The sequence below is a fragment of the Cordyceps militaris genome (assembly GCF_000225605.1).
Source record: "Cordyceps militaris CM01 unplaced genomic scaffold CCM_S00007, whole genome shotgun sequence".
Lineage (NCBI taxonomy): Eukaryota > Fungi > Ascomycota > Sordariomycetes > Hypocreales > Cordycipitaceae > Cordyceps > Cordyceps militaris.
Window position 1 is genome coordinate 1,938,767 of NW_006271975.1, and position 14,527 is coordinate 1,953,293.

Below are 14,527 nucleotides of genomic sequence, written 5' to 3' on the forward strand. Positions count from 1 at the left end.
TGGTCTTGGTGGGAGCTACATCGTGCCCTAAACCCGGACCGAGCCGTGGCCGTCGAGTCAAAGCCGTCTTAAAGGAAGCAGCGTAGTGCAAGAGAAGGTACTGGTTCTGGCGGCAAAGTGCAAGAATTATAGTACAGAGCTAATACATGACGAGTAGAAGACTGATCCTAGTGTATTCGACCTGTCCTCGCCCACTTCGAGCATCCAAAAGGCCAGAAAACTCAGCACCAGGGAAGAAACTCAGCGACAAAGAAAAGAAGGAAAAAAGGCCCCGGACCTACTCCAAAACGGCATCGTCAATATCCGCAACATCATCCACCGTCTCTACAGGAATGAACACTTGTTCTTCTTCGTCGTCCTCATACCGCTCTACCTCTGATACGCGAACATGGTCAGCCCTTTTTGCTCCTGGTTTGCCTCGGCACCTGCAACACTTACTGGTAATCGTCCACCTCTTTTCCGACGATGCGCTACCAGAGCCCATGGACTCATCATCCGAGTCGCTATCCGTGTCCTGATGGGAAAACGTGACTTTGCACTTGCCTAAGTGCCAGGCCATGACGCCCTTGCGGTTGACCTGCGGCCCGTACAGACAGTACGCGTTGTAGTCGTCGACCCAGCCGTAGTAGCGGTCCTGGTCAAAGAGGTTGATGGCGCAGGCCACGCCCTTCCACCCGTCGACCTTGTTCGCGTCGTGCGACGACGTCTTGAACTCGCGCGCGGTCGCTCCCCACCAGCCGTGCTCGTCGTTGGGGCTCCAGTTGAGCGACCAGGTGTAGTTGCGCCGAAAGACCCACGAGATCTTGTCGCTGTCCCGCCGCTTGATGCCGTCCGGCAGCGGCATGTCCTCCGGGTACTCGGTACGGCGCTGGCTGTTCTCCCCGCTGCCCTTTTTCGTCCATGCCGCGTTGGACTTCCAATTCACCCACTTGTCTGTGCGGCCGGTGCTCGGCGGTTCTGGTTCCATGTTGCCCCAGTTCGATTTGATGTTTCGGACCAGCTCTGCATGTGTCCCCCATCTCGTTAGCTCATGCTTGCCGCAGTTGAAGCTTGTTCTTGGTTTTGCACTTACGCTGGCAGGTGCTGCCTCCGTAGTCCTTGTTCTGCACCTTGAGGGTACATAGCTCGGAGCGCTGGGCGGCGGGCAGAAAAATGCCGCCCTCCTCGGTCGACGCTGGAGGCGTCTCGTCGCAGTCGAGTTCCATTTTGCGGCGTTTGGTAATCTGTCGGTAATTATCCTGAATATCTTGGCAGTACGACTTTTTACCCGCCGGCACTATACACGTGTCTTTCCGCCGGTCTGATTTGGCGTCCGCGTCGGCGGAAAACGTCAAGGGATTTGGGAGCGGATTGAGAGTGCGCCATGCGCTGCACATGCCAGGCACGACCACGGCCTGCCCAGTGGGTGTCCCGGGAACTTGCGTGTCTCCAAAGACTTCGCAATTGTCTTGCAACCATGTTAGCTCCGCCGGGGCTTCGTTCCGAAGAAAGGTTGTGACTTACACCGCAGCTCGGGGAGCCGCCAACCAGCTGCACCGGCAGGGCAGGTAATGGGAGTGCTAAACTGAGAGCTAGAATCTAAACGACCAACGTGTTAGATGACGGGATGCCCGCATTGAAAAAAGTTGGAGTTGTTCTGCTTACCAGTGTCCATGGGGTCTGAATCGGAACGCAAATCGAACAGATTCATCGAGCTGTTGTTTGCACTGAACGGCTGCTCTTCTCCTGCCCCAATCTCAGCGCGTTTGGCCTTTGATCCCAGCGGAATAGTGTACTCAAACGGCCCGTAAACGTCAATCTTCTTGTCCGGCGTGTACGCCAAGCGGTCTCCAGTGGCCCAGTCGGTGATGCCCAGTATGACGGCCTTGGCCGAGTACCCAATGTTGTACAGGAAGTGGACGCCGTACGAAAATGTAAAGTTCTGGCTGCCCGTGTCCGCCTTTGCCCGGGCCTGGAAGGAGAGCGTGCCGGCCAGGAAGCCGGACAGCTGGGCGTCCATGATGGTGGCGCCGCCGACGAGCTTGCCGCCGCCAATCTTGACGCCCATATTGGCCTGCGGCTGCACGACGATGTCGAGCTGGGCGTCGACGCGCACGCCGGCCTCGAAGCGCGGCTCCACGCTCTTGCGCTCCGGCGCGCGGGCCGTGCCGTCGAGGCCGAGCAGCCGCTCGTACTTTTGGCTGGCCGCGTCGTCCTGCGGCCAGAACACGGCCGCCTTGCCAAAATTGACCTGCGCCCCCGCCCGCATCTCCCCGTGCACCCGCACGTGGCCGCGGATCTGCCCGTACACGTCGAGCGTCGGGCCGACGGCGGCGATGCCCTTGACCGCGAGGCCCGGGTACGAGAGCGTGTCGATGAGCTTCTTCTTCTTGGACGTGTACTGTAGCTGCGCGTCGCCCGTCACCTTGAGCCCCAGGTAGGCGTGCGGGTCCATGCCGAAGTAGGCGTACACGTCCGGCTTGGACGGCGGGATAAACGTCCCGGACAGGTAGTAGGCGTATGTCGCGTCCATGCTGACCTCGGCCTCCAAGTCGACCTTGAGACTTGCAAAGTAGGACCGGCCTGGGCAACTATGAAAACGTTAGCTGGGGAAGATAGCTCTTGAAAGCAGTGTGGCTCATACCCTGTTTTGGCAGAGAAGAGGTTGATCTTGTCCGAGTAGTAGAGAGGCAGCTCTCCCACCTCGCTTTTGGTCACCGTTGTCTATGTTGTTCCCCATTAGCCGGATTCTGCTATATCGGTTTGATTGAAGCTTACCAGACGGGCAAGCCAGCTTGTAAACGTCCCCCACCAGCGCTTATTCAACTGTTTGCCTGTATCGTCCCATTCAGCCATCGCCGCTTCGTCAAGGTCCATAGGGACCGTCACATTGATAGGCCCAGACCGTTTCCGCAACACGTCATCTCGAGAGACTGCTCTCCTCACGCGCTCGTGCCAGCCAAACGAGGCATCGCGCTTCCCAGACGTTCCCTTCTTGTCCGGCTCCGCCTCGTCCATCTCATCCCAGTAGCCGTGCAAGTTAGTAAAGTCGACACGCATCCGCACGGGCTTGTTTGCATCCTTGGGTACGATTTCGTGAAAGGCGTAGTCAATTTTGACTTCGTAGACGGGTCCGTGCAAGGACGCGGCAGCCCGGTGCTCGAGGTGGTGCCGGGGCAGGCGCTGGTGCGTCTCGGCGTCCAGCTCCTTGATGTACACCAGGCGCGCAAAGGGGCCCTCGCCAATGTGACTGGGGAGTCGGAGGATTGTGTTTTCAGGGCCGTCGATCCAGAGCCGTCTGCATTCCTCGGCGCCCTCCGGGAAGTTGCAGTAGATCTGAAAAACCTCCTCGGCGTGGTCAAAGACCGAGTCCAGCGTGGTCTGGTTGCTGGTGAGATAACTCCGCTTCTTGAGAGGGACATCGCGCTTTTTCCGCACCACCGAGTAGGTCGTGCTGAAGCTGTGGTCAATGGAGCCCTCGGGACCGTCGAGCATAACAAACCCATAGGCTTCGTCGCCGTAGCCGCCGCCGCCGCCAGACGGGTTCTTGCGGTCGTTATTGCTCCCCTCGGCGCTGTAGGACCACACCACGTCCGAGTTGTTGGGCTGGTTGTAGTAAATCTCAAACAGCTTCTCCGGGTCGACGGGCCACTTTGAGTTGTAGCGCCCGGGCGGGTCGCAGCAGTACGGAAAGTGCGCGTCGAGGCCCGGCGGCAGCTGGTAGGTGTCGCAGTTGTGGATGCGCCTCTGCGTGTCAAAGTAGTTGCTCGGCGGCGGGTTCAGCGCGTTGGCCACCTCGATCTCGCCCGCGGGACAGGCGTTGGGACGGCAGACGTCCTCGATGGACGCGACCGGCACCGGGGTCCCGCCCGGCGGCACCGGGGTCTCGGTCCTGACCTCGTTGGACCAGTGGCAGTTGGCGAAGCCCTCGTTGGTGGGACAGCAGAGGGCGCTCCAGTACAGGTCGTGCTTTGCGTCGCCAAAGCTCTCGGCGCACCAGGGCTGGCCGATGGCGTTGTCCATGCGGTGCGTCTGGTACTGGTAGCCGTCCGGGCACTTGAGGTCCTTTCTGGGCTCGCTGGTCGGGCCCTGGCAGTAGCTCCAGCGGCACTGGGCGAGGTACTTGTTGGCGTCGCAGCAGATGGACAGGCGGCCGCTGGCGCACTGCTTCTCGCCGCGGTGGTCGATGGTGTTGTCCGTGTTGAGGAGGAACTTGCCGACGGGGCAGTAGATGTCGCACCGGGCGTACGGGCTGTTGCCGTACGTGGTCGGCTTGGACCACTCGCAGTGCTTGGGCAGCGCGTCCTTGGGACAGCAAATGTGCCGGTACCAGCCCTTGGCGCAGTCGCCAAAGTACGCGTGGCCGGGCGCCTGCTTCGGGTCGTGCGACGTGGCCATGGACTGGTAGCCGCCGGGGCAGACCTGCTCGGGGCCCTGCTCCTTGGCCGAGCCGTCGGTGCACCGGGGCGTGACGAAGCAGTCCTGCCCCGTGTACGGCGCGAACTCGTGTGCCAGCTTCCTCTGCGCGTCCTTGCTCAGGTGCCCGCCGCTGAGCTCGAGCCCGGAGACGTCGCCCATGAGGCCGTACAGGGCGTCGAACTGGTCGTCGTCCTGGTCGAGCGACCACACCATGAGGCCGCCGAAGCACTGCTCGGACAGGAACTTCTTCTTGTCCGTCCACGACTGCGCGTCGTCGTACGAGATCCACTGGTCCGTCTCGAACACGTTGAACTTGACCGTCGTCGTCGCGTTGTAGTGCGTCGACACGTCGAGGCTGGTGTTGCGCGCCGAAATCTCCCCGTACGTCAGGATGCCGGACTGCCCGGAGCAGCTGCCCGGTCGGCCGCCGGTGGCAAACTCGCAGATCCCGTTGGGCTCGATGCAGTTAGGCTTGCTGACGGTGAAGGAACGGCCGTAAAAGGCCATGCCCATGACGACATTCTTCATGTCAATGTCATTTCTGCGCAAAATGTCCAGGCCAATCTGGATTTCGCTGATATCGGTATGGCCGCGCAGAAAAGGCCCTGTGAAGTGGTTGTCATGGTCCCAGACACCGTGCTACAGGCTCGCAGTCAGATACATCTATTTCGAAAAGAGGATCGACTTTACTTACCAAGTCATACGACATCAGATTGAGCCACGAAGCCTTTTCTTGCATACCCTTCAAATCGAAGCCGCGAAGGTACCAGTAGCTGGTGGGAATGGTGGCAGAAATAGTCCAAGACGGGTTCTCAGCATCAAAGCCATCTCGCATCTCGCCCAGGAGCGAAACAAAGTTGGCGGCATCTTCCGGTTTGCCTCCTCTGTCGGGTGCTGAGGGATACTCCCAGTCTTGGGTTTTGGCAGCATTAGTGAAGTGTGTCCGTCGCCATAGGAAGCTGGGTCCTTACCAAGGTCAACGCCATCCAGTCCAAACTTTTTCAAGACACCGACCACGGAGTCAATGAATGTCTTTCTATTCTCCTTGGTACTAGCCACTAGCAACCAGAGTCAGTCGTGAGTCTCAAAAAAGGCGGATGGGACGACATACTGTTGGACCAAGCAGCCGAGTTGGGGGGGTCGCTGAACGTCCAGCCGCCAACAGCAATCGCTACGCTCAGGGTAGGGTAGTTTTTCTTAAGAAGCGCTGCATGCAGCAATGCGCCGTCGTAGTTGTTGTTCAACTTGTAATCAGCGCCGAAATTCACAAAGGCGAGGTTCAAGTCCGTCCATGCGCCGAGAGGAATGTTGTCGAAATTCACTCGGTTGCACCAGCTGACCAGGTTATCGAGGTTAAAGTAGCCGATGCGTCGCTTGAGATCGAGAACCTCCGTGTCGGTCCCGCACGATTTTCGGCTGTGAGGCACCATGTTATTCCACAGGCATGCAGAGTGCTGGGTGGGTGTACTCACTCGGGCTTGCCGCATCCTCCGCCTCTGGAGTTCTTTTGGCAGCCATCACCACAAAAATCACTCAAGTCAATGTAAGCCTAGTTCCTCTTGCGAGTCAACTTTGATACTCACTCGGTCGTTCCACAGAACCCGTACTGACTACCAGCAGGTCAGTTCGGTGAGGCCAAGGCAAGAGAGAGGTGACGCGTAGATACCTGCAGCATACGTTGATCGGACAGTCCTCACTGCCCTTGATGGCGTATGTTCCGCATTCTGCTGTGGCATTACATGTTCCCTTGCAGCCAGTACCGCAGTAGTTTGGTCCAAAGCCACAACTGCCAGAAGAGCTACAGCCTATGCGACGATGAGTATGCGTGCAGCTGGCCAGGTACGGGGGCATCTTACATCCAGATTTACAATTCTTTGTCTCGGAGCAGGTAGCGTCTTGCTGCGCCAAACTTGTCTGCGCCAAAAGTAAAGCGAAGAAGATGAGAAACAGACACAGCGACCTTGACGGGCCTCGGAAAGCTGGCCGAGGTCGTCGATGAAGCATGATGGACAACAACGACGACAAGCGAAGAGGGAAAAAAAAAGTAAGTTGTAGATACCGAACAACCTGCTACGTTGATGAAAGTTCAAGCGATCGAGACGTCCTTTTGGGGGCCCGTGGATATCACGACAGGCCGGGAATCTTCCATATTGGAACATATGCCCCTGATAGGCATCAACGCCATTCATAATGAGACATCCGGTCAGATGTCTGTTCCTGCGGAAATATCCCGATCAAGTTATACGCCGTAGCGTAAGAGTCATACGATGCATGCAGCACTTGCAGCATGTCTGCATGGCGCTGCAATTGCCGATGCGTAGCGAGGTGCTCGGCACTGGACAGAACCAGTCATATATAGCGATGATTGCATGTAGAGATCACTTTATCTCGTACGCTTCCTCGTGTAACAAGTACGGCGCCTGCTCGACTGGGAATTTCATCACCCACTTGGGAAATTTCGCCGATGCTGTGTGATGCACTGGAATGCAGCCTGATTGTATAGTTTCAGGTAAATTTTTCCGTGGATGATTTCCGATGCCGATAATAAAATGAGATGCTCAAAAGAAGAAGTCGCCGTGTCTCGGTCAGCTGGTGCCAAAGGATGTGGTGCTAAGCTGAGATACTGCAGCCTCCAGCTCGGCGTACACGAGAAGGTCTTGCTTCTTACTACCATAATTCGCTTTTTGCTTTGTGACTTACATTGTCGAGGATAAGAAACTGGTAACTTCTGTCCTTGTTTGCTTGTACGAGATGTCCTCCCAAACTAAATCGTTAGCCAGCTCCGCGATGAAGCTGCTCGGAATACGTGTCGCGCTCCTCGGGCTTTTCCAGGCGCACATTGCTTCTGCCATTCATCTCTGGGAGGCGCCAGGCTCTATTCCCAACTCGGTTCCTGCCAGATGCCGCGCGCAGCTGGCCAGGAACATTGACTGCGCTCAGAATCTCACGACGCCGCGGGACGTGCTCAACGGCGGCGCCCTCTCGCCCCAGCTTGCCCAAGCATACTGCACATCGGGATGCCGCGATTCTCTCCTTGACTTCCAGAAAAACGTACAGGATGGCTGCGGCGATGTCTTGTATAACTTTTACGACGACGGCGGCTTCAAGCAGTCTGGATCTGTGCTCGCTGCTGGGTTTATCTGGGCGTACCAGGCCACTTGCATCAAAGACTCGTATGTCTCTCCTCGCTGGAAGAAAATTCAGCCTCGTAATTATTTTAACTTTGTTTCTGTCTAGTTCTGGGTTCTGTCTGCAAGATCTCAACAATGGTACAAAAGATCTATGCTCTGACTGCGCGCTCAAGTACGGTGCCGTCATGGCCAGCTCCGATTGGGGCAATGACAAGATGAATCCTGCTCAGTTTTCTTCTCTTCTTAAATACTGCAGCGCCGATCCGTCGAGCTATCCATACTCGCATGCAACGCTGCCAATCGGTACAGTAACACCATCAAGGTAAGTAGTGGCGGTGTCGCGCTCCAAAATCAACACTGACCGGCGCAGCACCGTGTCCGTCCCTACTGTGATGCCTACTTGCACCGGGGCTTTGTATACAGCAAAGAACGGGGATACTTGTCAGTCGATTTCAAAAGACAAGAAAATGTCGACGGATGGGCTGATCAACATCAACCATCTCGACTACAATTGCACTATGCTCACGGCAGGTCAGACCCTGTGCATTCAGGGCATCTGCAAGACTTACACCGTCGCCCAAAACGATACATGCGATTCAATTGTCAAGGGTCAGATCTTTTCGACCGTTCAGCTGTTTTCTTGGAACCCGTGAGTAAATCTTGGGATTTCCGAGAGTAGAGACTAACAGGTCCAGAACTCTGGGAAGCAACTGTGGGAATATTGACACCATGGTCGGAAAAGAAATTTGCCTCTCGTGAGCGGAAGAAAACACCATGAAACACATGCCGATATCAGCAGCTAATTGGGATAGACCCCCGGATGGCGAACTCAATCCCAACATGACCATGCCCACACGCACTCGGCCCAGTCTGCAAGTACCCCAATGCTTCCACGGCAGCTACTCATCCCATCCCGCCACGAATCTAATGCTTCTTTTGCCCACCCATAGAACAAGCCCCCTGTTTTCATCCTGGGTCCCCGCCACGCCCGTCAGCTCCTACAGCGCGACGACGACGACGTGGTACTCGGCCACGTTCCAGCCCAACCGGACGGTGCCGACATCGACCATGACGTTCAACGCCACGTCCGACTCCCTGGTGGCCGAGATTACAAAGTACTGCTGGATCACCGACGAGATGTGGGACTCTGGCTTCAACGAGGACGACTTTCCCCCCGGCTGCCAGGCGCTCTTCAGCACCTACTGCTTCCCGGCCTCGGCCGACGCCCCGGTGCCCACGTCGCCGGCGCACATCCCCCAGGTCTGCGTGCCGACCGTCGACACCTACACGCCGCCGCCGCCGCCCGTGCCGACGCCGACGCCGATCCAGCCGGGCGGCATGGTCGATCACTGCCGCAAGTTTTACCGTGTCGAAAAGGGCGACTTTTGCCAAAAGATTGCCGACGCGCAAAACATCACGCTGGACAATGCAAGTTGAACCCGCGGCCCAGCGTTGTTGTGTCTTGTATGCTGACCTTTGCTTCCTTAGTTTGAGGGATGGAACCCGGGTGTCGGAGCGGACTGCAGCAAGCTCCAGTTACATGTATACGTGTGTATTGGTGTCTGAAGCGGCTTCATATCGTATATGTTAAATTTAAATTATAATTTTCTTTATTTTCATTATCAATCTTGCTTATATTTCTTATTTTTACTTATACTTATATTGATTCCTTTTATTTATTTCTTCGTTTTGATAGAGTATATAATCATATAGCGAGAAATTACCATCTACAACCCATTCCGCAGTCTGGCCATTCCAAGCCGTACCATACTATCAGGTGCTTCCCCGTGCAGCCTCTGCCGTTGTCTGCTGTCCCAATGACCAGCTTCAACCAGGGTAAATGCCATGCACGCCCGGCTTTTTGAACAGCTTGCCGCCTTTCCACACATGAGTCACGTTCTCCGGGTCCGAAAGCACCTTGATATCCCGCAGCGGATCACAGGCCACGGCGATAAAATCCGCGTCATACCCAGCCCGGAGCTGCCCGCTCTTGGGCGCCATGCCGCCCAGCGTCTCGGGCGGGATCGCCGTCGCGCTCTCAATCGCCTGCAGCGGCGTCATGCCCAGCTCGACGGCGTACGCCAGCTCGCGCGCGTTGTTCCCGTGCGACAGGGCCGATGCGCGATCGCTGCTCAGTATGTCGGTGCCGAGCGCCATCTTGACGCCCCTCTTGACGGCCAGCGCGTACGACTTGTTGGCCTCGGCGCCGACCTGGAGCACCTTGGCGCGGGACGGCGCCGGCAGGGCGTCGAGGTACTCGGGGGTCGTCAAGGTGCGCACAATGTGCTGGGTGCCGACGAGGATGGCGTCCTGCGCGAGCATGGCGTCCGCGACCTCGTCGTCGAGGTACATGCCGTGCTCGATGGACTTGACGCCGGCGCGCAGGGCGGCCATGATGCCGGCCTTGCCGATGGCGTGGGCGGCCACGGCGCGGCGGCTGCGCGCCGCCTCCTGCACCATGGCCGCCAGCTCGGCGTCGGAGAACTGGCGGTCCTCGGGGTCGTCGTGCAGGCTGAGCACGCCGCCCGAGGAGCACACCTTGATGACGCGCGCGCCGCGGCGCACCATCTGCCGCACCGTCTGCACGCAGTTGTCCGGGCCGTCGCAGACGGCGAGCGGCGCGGGGCCGCAGCACATGGCCGCGCGCACCACGTACGACGGCGACGTCTGCACGTCCCCGTGGCCGCCGGTGATGGAGATGGCCGCGACGGAGGAGTAGATGTTGGGGCCCGGGATGGCGCCCGACTGCACGGCCGGCCAGATGTCGCCGCCGTACCCGCCGAGCTCGCGCACCGTCGTGTAGCCCGCCAGCAGCGTCGCCACGAGGTCGTGCGCCGTCAAGGCGCCGGCGAGCGCTGCCTGGCCGGTCGGGATGCCAAAGGCGGCCTCGAGATTGTTGAGGCTGCTGATGCCGAAGAAGTGCACGTGGCAGTCCCAGAGGCCGGGGAGCAGCACGGGGACACGGGTATGCGGCGATTGGCGGTAGGTCGCCGGTAGGTCGCCCGTGGGGCCGACCCATGCAATGACGCCGGACTGGACGGCGATGGAGCCGTGGAGGAGTGGCTCCCCGCGACCGGGGATGAGTAGCGCGGCGCTGACGACAAAGGCGGTCTCGTCGCCATCGGAAGCGGACTGGGTGGTGGAACGGTTGGCGGCGGCTTCCCGCGGGGTGACAGAGCCGGAGCCTCGGCTGGGTAATCGCATGCTGTAGTTATTTTCTTTTGGTGTCGTGTCGTGGTCGTCTTGGTATGAGTGTAATGTAATCGCCGAGTGCCACCAAGATATGTTTGCTCTTGTATAGATTTAAAGTGGCTGCGGGGTAGAGAGCGAAGATGGTAGAAGAGTGCGGGGAGAAGATCTATTTAACTCGGCTACAGCGGCAGGACGGACCCTGTACCCGCCTTGTAATCCTGGGCAAAGCTGACATTTTTCCGAGTCTTGTGATGTCGATCCAATCACTGCTTTGGTAGGAAGTCTTGAACAGGCCGTTGATGATAGAGGACAGCGCTGTTAGCGACACTACTCCAGCACGGCCCGCCAGTCATTGTCTCCAGCGCGGATGTTATTTAGAAACATCGGCCGAGAAGAACGATGGAAGAAAAATCGGGGAAATATAAACTGTGTTCTAGCCTGATGAATGTCAAGTCATAATCCGAATTTGCACAATTACTGGTCGATCAATAATGCTTGTCTCACAACGGAACCGGATTAAATGTCGGAGCTTCGCGGTTCCCTGGAATATCTGCCCCAGAGCCGCTCGTACCTGGCCCTGCGGTGTCGGAGCGGTAAATGAAATTACCTGCGCCTGCATGGTTGCAGTCTCTGGGGAGCCTCTGCATTGCGTTTTGAGGGAAGAAGTTCCAATCAGCCAAATACCGATAGAAAACACAAAGCTGATGCCCAGAAACTCCATACCTTTATGCTCTGCCTCATTGACTTGTTCCAGCGTGGGGTCAACTAAAAAACAACGAAATGCAGTTATCTTTGGGACGGTGAGCCCACTGGCCCGATAGCCGCTCCACAAGCCCTCCGATAGCTCTCCGCCATTCTTTTTTTGTCACGCCCGCCCATTGACTCAGCACGCTCATCTGCCTTTTTCCAGATCCATCACCAATTGCCGACCCAACAGCAACAACCAACCTTCTCGGTCCCTACCATCCTCACCCTCCGTGTCCATCGGAGCTCCCCCTTTTTCTCGCCTCACCACTGCTAGGGAAAAAGCAAAAAAAAAGACAGAACCTCCAATGGCCGCCCTGCGATCCTTTGGAGCGCCGCTCCGCTGGGCCGCCTCGTCGGCGCGCACCGCCGTCCGCTACAACTCGTCGAGCAGCTCGTCGACGTCGGCGATTGCGTACAAGGCGCTGCGGCGGCGATCGGCGCCGCTGCCGCTGACCGAGGCGCCGCCGTCGTGGTCGGCGCAGGCGGCCGTGTCCAACATCCTGTACGAGACGCCGACGCCGAGCATGGCGCCGCCGAAGCGGCACATCCTCAACTGCCTGGTGCAGAACGAGCCGGGCGTGCTGTCGCGGCTGTCGGGCATCCTCGCCGCGCGCGGCTTCAACATTGACTCGCTCGTCGTCTGCAACACCGAGGTCGAGGACCTGTCCCGCATGACCATTGTGCTCACCGGCCAGGACGGCGTCGTCGAGCAGGCCCGCCGCCAGCTCGAGGACCTCGTCCCCGTCTGGGCCGTCCTCGACTACTCGGGCGCCGCCCTCGTCCAGCGCGAGCTGCTCCTCGCCAAGATCAACATCCTCGGCCCCGAGTACTTTGAGGAGCTGCTCGCCCACCACCGCGAAATCACCACCGGCGACCACCACGCCGCCGCCGCCGACCCCGAGCTCACCCACGAGAACCAGCAGACGCTCGAGGAGAGCGCCGCCCGCGACTTCCACCCCAGCAAGCTGGCTGCCTCCGAGGCCCTCCGCCACAAGCACGAGCATCTCAAGACCATTACCTACTTTACCCACCAGTTTGGCGGCAAGGTCCTCGACATTAGCACCGTCAGCTGCATTGTTGAAGTGTAAGCCATTGCAAGCCCCAGCAAGAAGACGCAAATTCTTTTTACTAACTACATGTGCAACTTAGTTCTGCCAAACCCTCCAGAATCGACTCCTTCCTCAAGCTCGTCGCTCCTTTCGGTATCCTCGAGTCCGCCCGTACCGGTCTCATGGCCCTGCCCCGATCCCCCCTCAAGGGACCCAACGAGGAGCAATTGACTCTCGAGGCTGACGAGATTGTCGACGCCAGCCAGCTCCCCCCTGGTTAAACGAGACAGGACAAGAGATGGATGCACAACAGTGGCGTGCACAGTCAAGTGGATAATGGCGTAATTGGTTGGATTGGATAGCTTCTTCTTATTCCACTACTGGTCTTTATCTAGATCTTGTTTAAAATGTAAATTCTGACATGTTGCTTATACCCAACTCGCTTTAAACAAAAAGGTGACTCATTTCACAAGCTAAAACTTGCCCTTGTTGACAACAAAGCCTTCCAAAACGGCTAAAATGGGTTGTTAATATGATAGAGATCAGCTGGCTATGCGTTTGGAGCTCTTACCGAGTGCAGCCCAGAGTCGGTTCTCGGCTTCGGGGAATACTAGAGACCTCGGACCGTAAAACACTTCGTCGGCGACCTCTTCCTGGTGTCGCGGCAGGCAGTGCATAAACTTCCAGCCCTCCTTCGCGCCGCCGCGTTTGGCCAGGTCGTTTGTGATTTGGTATCCGGCAAAAGCCTGTAGACGTGCTTTTGTCTCGGCCTCCTGGCCCATGGAAATCCAAGTGTCCGTCACCAGCACGTCAGCGTCCTTGATGGCCTCTTCCAGCACCGTCGTCTCCGTCAGCTTGCCGGGCGCGGCCACGCCCTGCGCGGCGGCGTGTATGACAGTTCTCATGGCGTCGGGGATCCCGTAGCCCCTGGGCGCGGCGACGGCAATGTCGACACCCATCTTGACGCAGCCTACGGCCAGGTCGAATAGCACGTTGTTGGAGTCGCCCACCCAGGCGACCTTGAGGCCCTCGACGCCCAGGCTGCCACCAGATGCGGCGCGCGACGAGGGAAACGCCTCGTGGATGGTGAGGAAATCAGCAATCGTCTGCAGAGGGTGGAAGTCATCGGACAGGGCGTTTATGACGGGCACGCTCGAGCCGGCGGCCAGTCCCGTAACGTCGGAGTGCGGGCCGACACGGGCGACCATGCACGATGTCATGGAGGAGATGACCTTGGCCGTGTCGTACAGCGACTCATTGACCTACATCCCAACAAACACGCTGTTAGCAACGACCAGAGACGTAACGGATGGGGCGGACGCTCGCGAGCAACATACGCCGAGTTGAATGTCGTCCTTGCCCAGAAACATGGGGTGGCCGCCCAGCAGGGTGACGGCCGCCTCGGTCGACACGCGCGTGCGGGTGCTGCGCTTGCTAAACATCATGGCGACCGTCTGGCCGGCCATGCCGGCGCGGAGCGCGGGCGGCGCCTGGTCCGTTTTGACCAGTGTCTTGAGCGCGGCGCCGTTGCGCACGAGACTGGCAAACTCGGTCGGCGAGAGGTCGGCAATCGACATGAGATGTCTGGGCGCTGCCGCGGCCGCCGAGGACGAGTAGGCGCGCTGCGGCAGACGGCGGGCGGCACCGCGGGCGACGCTGCGCAGAGCTGGAGAGGCGCTCATGGCTGAGGGTGGCGGCGAGGTGGAAGAAGGGAGATTAGGAGAGGAGGAGAAGCAATTGACGTCCTGCGGAGGCCCAGTTGAGTGATTCGATGGGCCAGAGTGATGATGCGGAAGACGGGAAACGTTGTAGAGAGAGGACGAGTGCGCCAGAAGAGGGGCAGAGATGCTGTGAATAATTAGATGTAGTGGTGCGTACAATGTATGACCTGAGATTTTGACTCTTGTGTCGCCGGCAATCGGACAGGGCGGTGGGCCCAATCACGCTAAACTGGGCTGTCTAGGTAGGTGCTGCGATAAGGTGGTTGTAACCAAAGCTTGGGAAACAATA

General features: G+C 58.3%; 5 protein-coding genes across 5 annotated transcripts; 2 read left to right on the forward strand and 3 right to left on the reverse strand.

Annotated features, from left to right (window-relative positions):
* Nucleotides 1-277: 277 nt before the first annotated feature.
* CCM_08842 (bacteriodes thetaiotaomicron symbiotic chitinase, putative) lies at nucleotides 278-6,402 on the reverse strand (the record flags this gene model as incomplete). Its single annotated transcript, XM_006673978.1, has 13 exons — nucleotides 278-375; nucleotides 439-1,002; nucleotides 1,073-1,435; nucleotides 1,504-1,578; nucleotides 1,645-2,570; nucleotides 2,624-2,703; nucleotides 2,758-5,037; nucleotides 5,093-5,292; nucleotides 5,370-5,456; nucleotides 5,510-5,814; nucleotides 5,871-5,947; nucleotides 5,982-6,008; nucleotides 6,076-6,402. The coding sequence occupies 13 exons, from the start codon at nucleotides 6,400-6,402 to the stop codon at nucleotides 278-280; spliced, it is 5,409 nt and encodes a 1,802-aa protein (XP_006674041.1).
* Nucleotides 6,403-7,185: 783 nt separating this feature from the next.
* CCM_08843 (LysM domain-containing protein) lies at nucleotides 7,186-8,966 on the forward strand (the record flags this gene model as incomplete). Its single annotated transcript, XM_006673979.1, has 4 exons — nucleotides 7,186-7,571; nucleotides 7,636-7,851; nucleotides 7,900-8,178; nucleotides 8,480-8,966. The coding sequence occupies 4 exons, from the start codon at nucleotides 7,186-7,188 to the stop codon at nucleotides 8,964-8,966; spliced, it is 1,368 nt and encodes a 455-aa protein (XP_006674042.1).
* Nucleotides 8,967-9,356: 390 nt separating this feature from the next.
* CCM_08844 (amidohydrolase) lies at nucleotides 9,357-10,733 on the reverse strand (the record flags this gene model as incomplete). Its single annotated transcript, XM_006673980.1, has 1 exon — nucleotides 9,357-10,733. The coding sequence occupies one exon, from the start codon at nucleotides 10,731-10,733 to the stop codon at nucleotides 9,357-9,359; it is 1,377 nt and encodes a 458-aa protein (XP_006674043.1).
* Nucleotides 10,734-11,773: 1,040 nt separating this feature from the next.
* CCM_08845 (acetolactate synthase small subunit) lies at nucleotides 11,774-12,798 on the forward strand (the record flags this gene model as incomplete). Its single annotated transcript, XM_006673981.1, has 2 exons — nucleotides 11,774-12,552; nucleotides 12,618-12,798. 2 exons carry the CDS (start codon nucleotides 11,774-11,776, stop codon nucleotides 12,796-12,798), a joined length of 960 nt encoding a protein of 319 aa, XP_006674044.1.
* A 192-nt stretch (nucleotides 12,799-12,990) lies between these two features.
* On the reverse strand, nucleotides 12,991-14,199 carry CCM_08846 (ornithine carbamoyltransferase; the record flags this gene model as incomplete). Its single annotated transcript, XM_006673982.1, has 3 exons — nucleotides 12,991-13,031; nucleotides 13,089-13,779; nucleotides 13,855-14,199. The coding sequence occupies 3 exons, from the start codon at nucleotides 14,197-14,199 to the stop codon at nucleotides 12,991-12,993; spliced, it is 1,077 nt and encodes a 358-aa protein (XP_006674045.1).
* Between the last annotated feature and the right edge of the window lie 328 nt (nucleotides 14,200-14,527).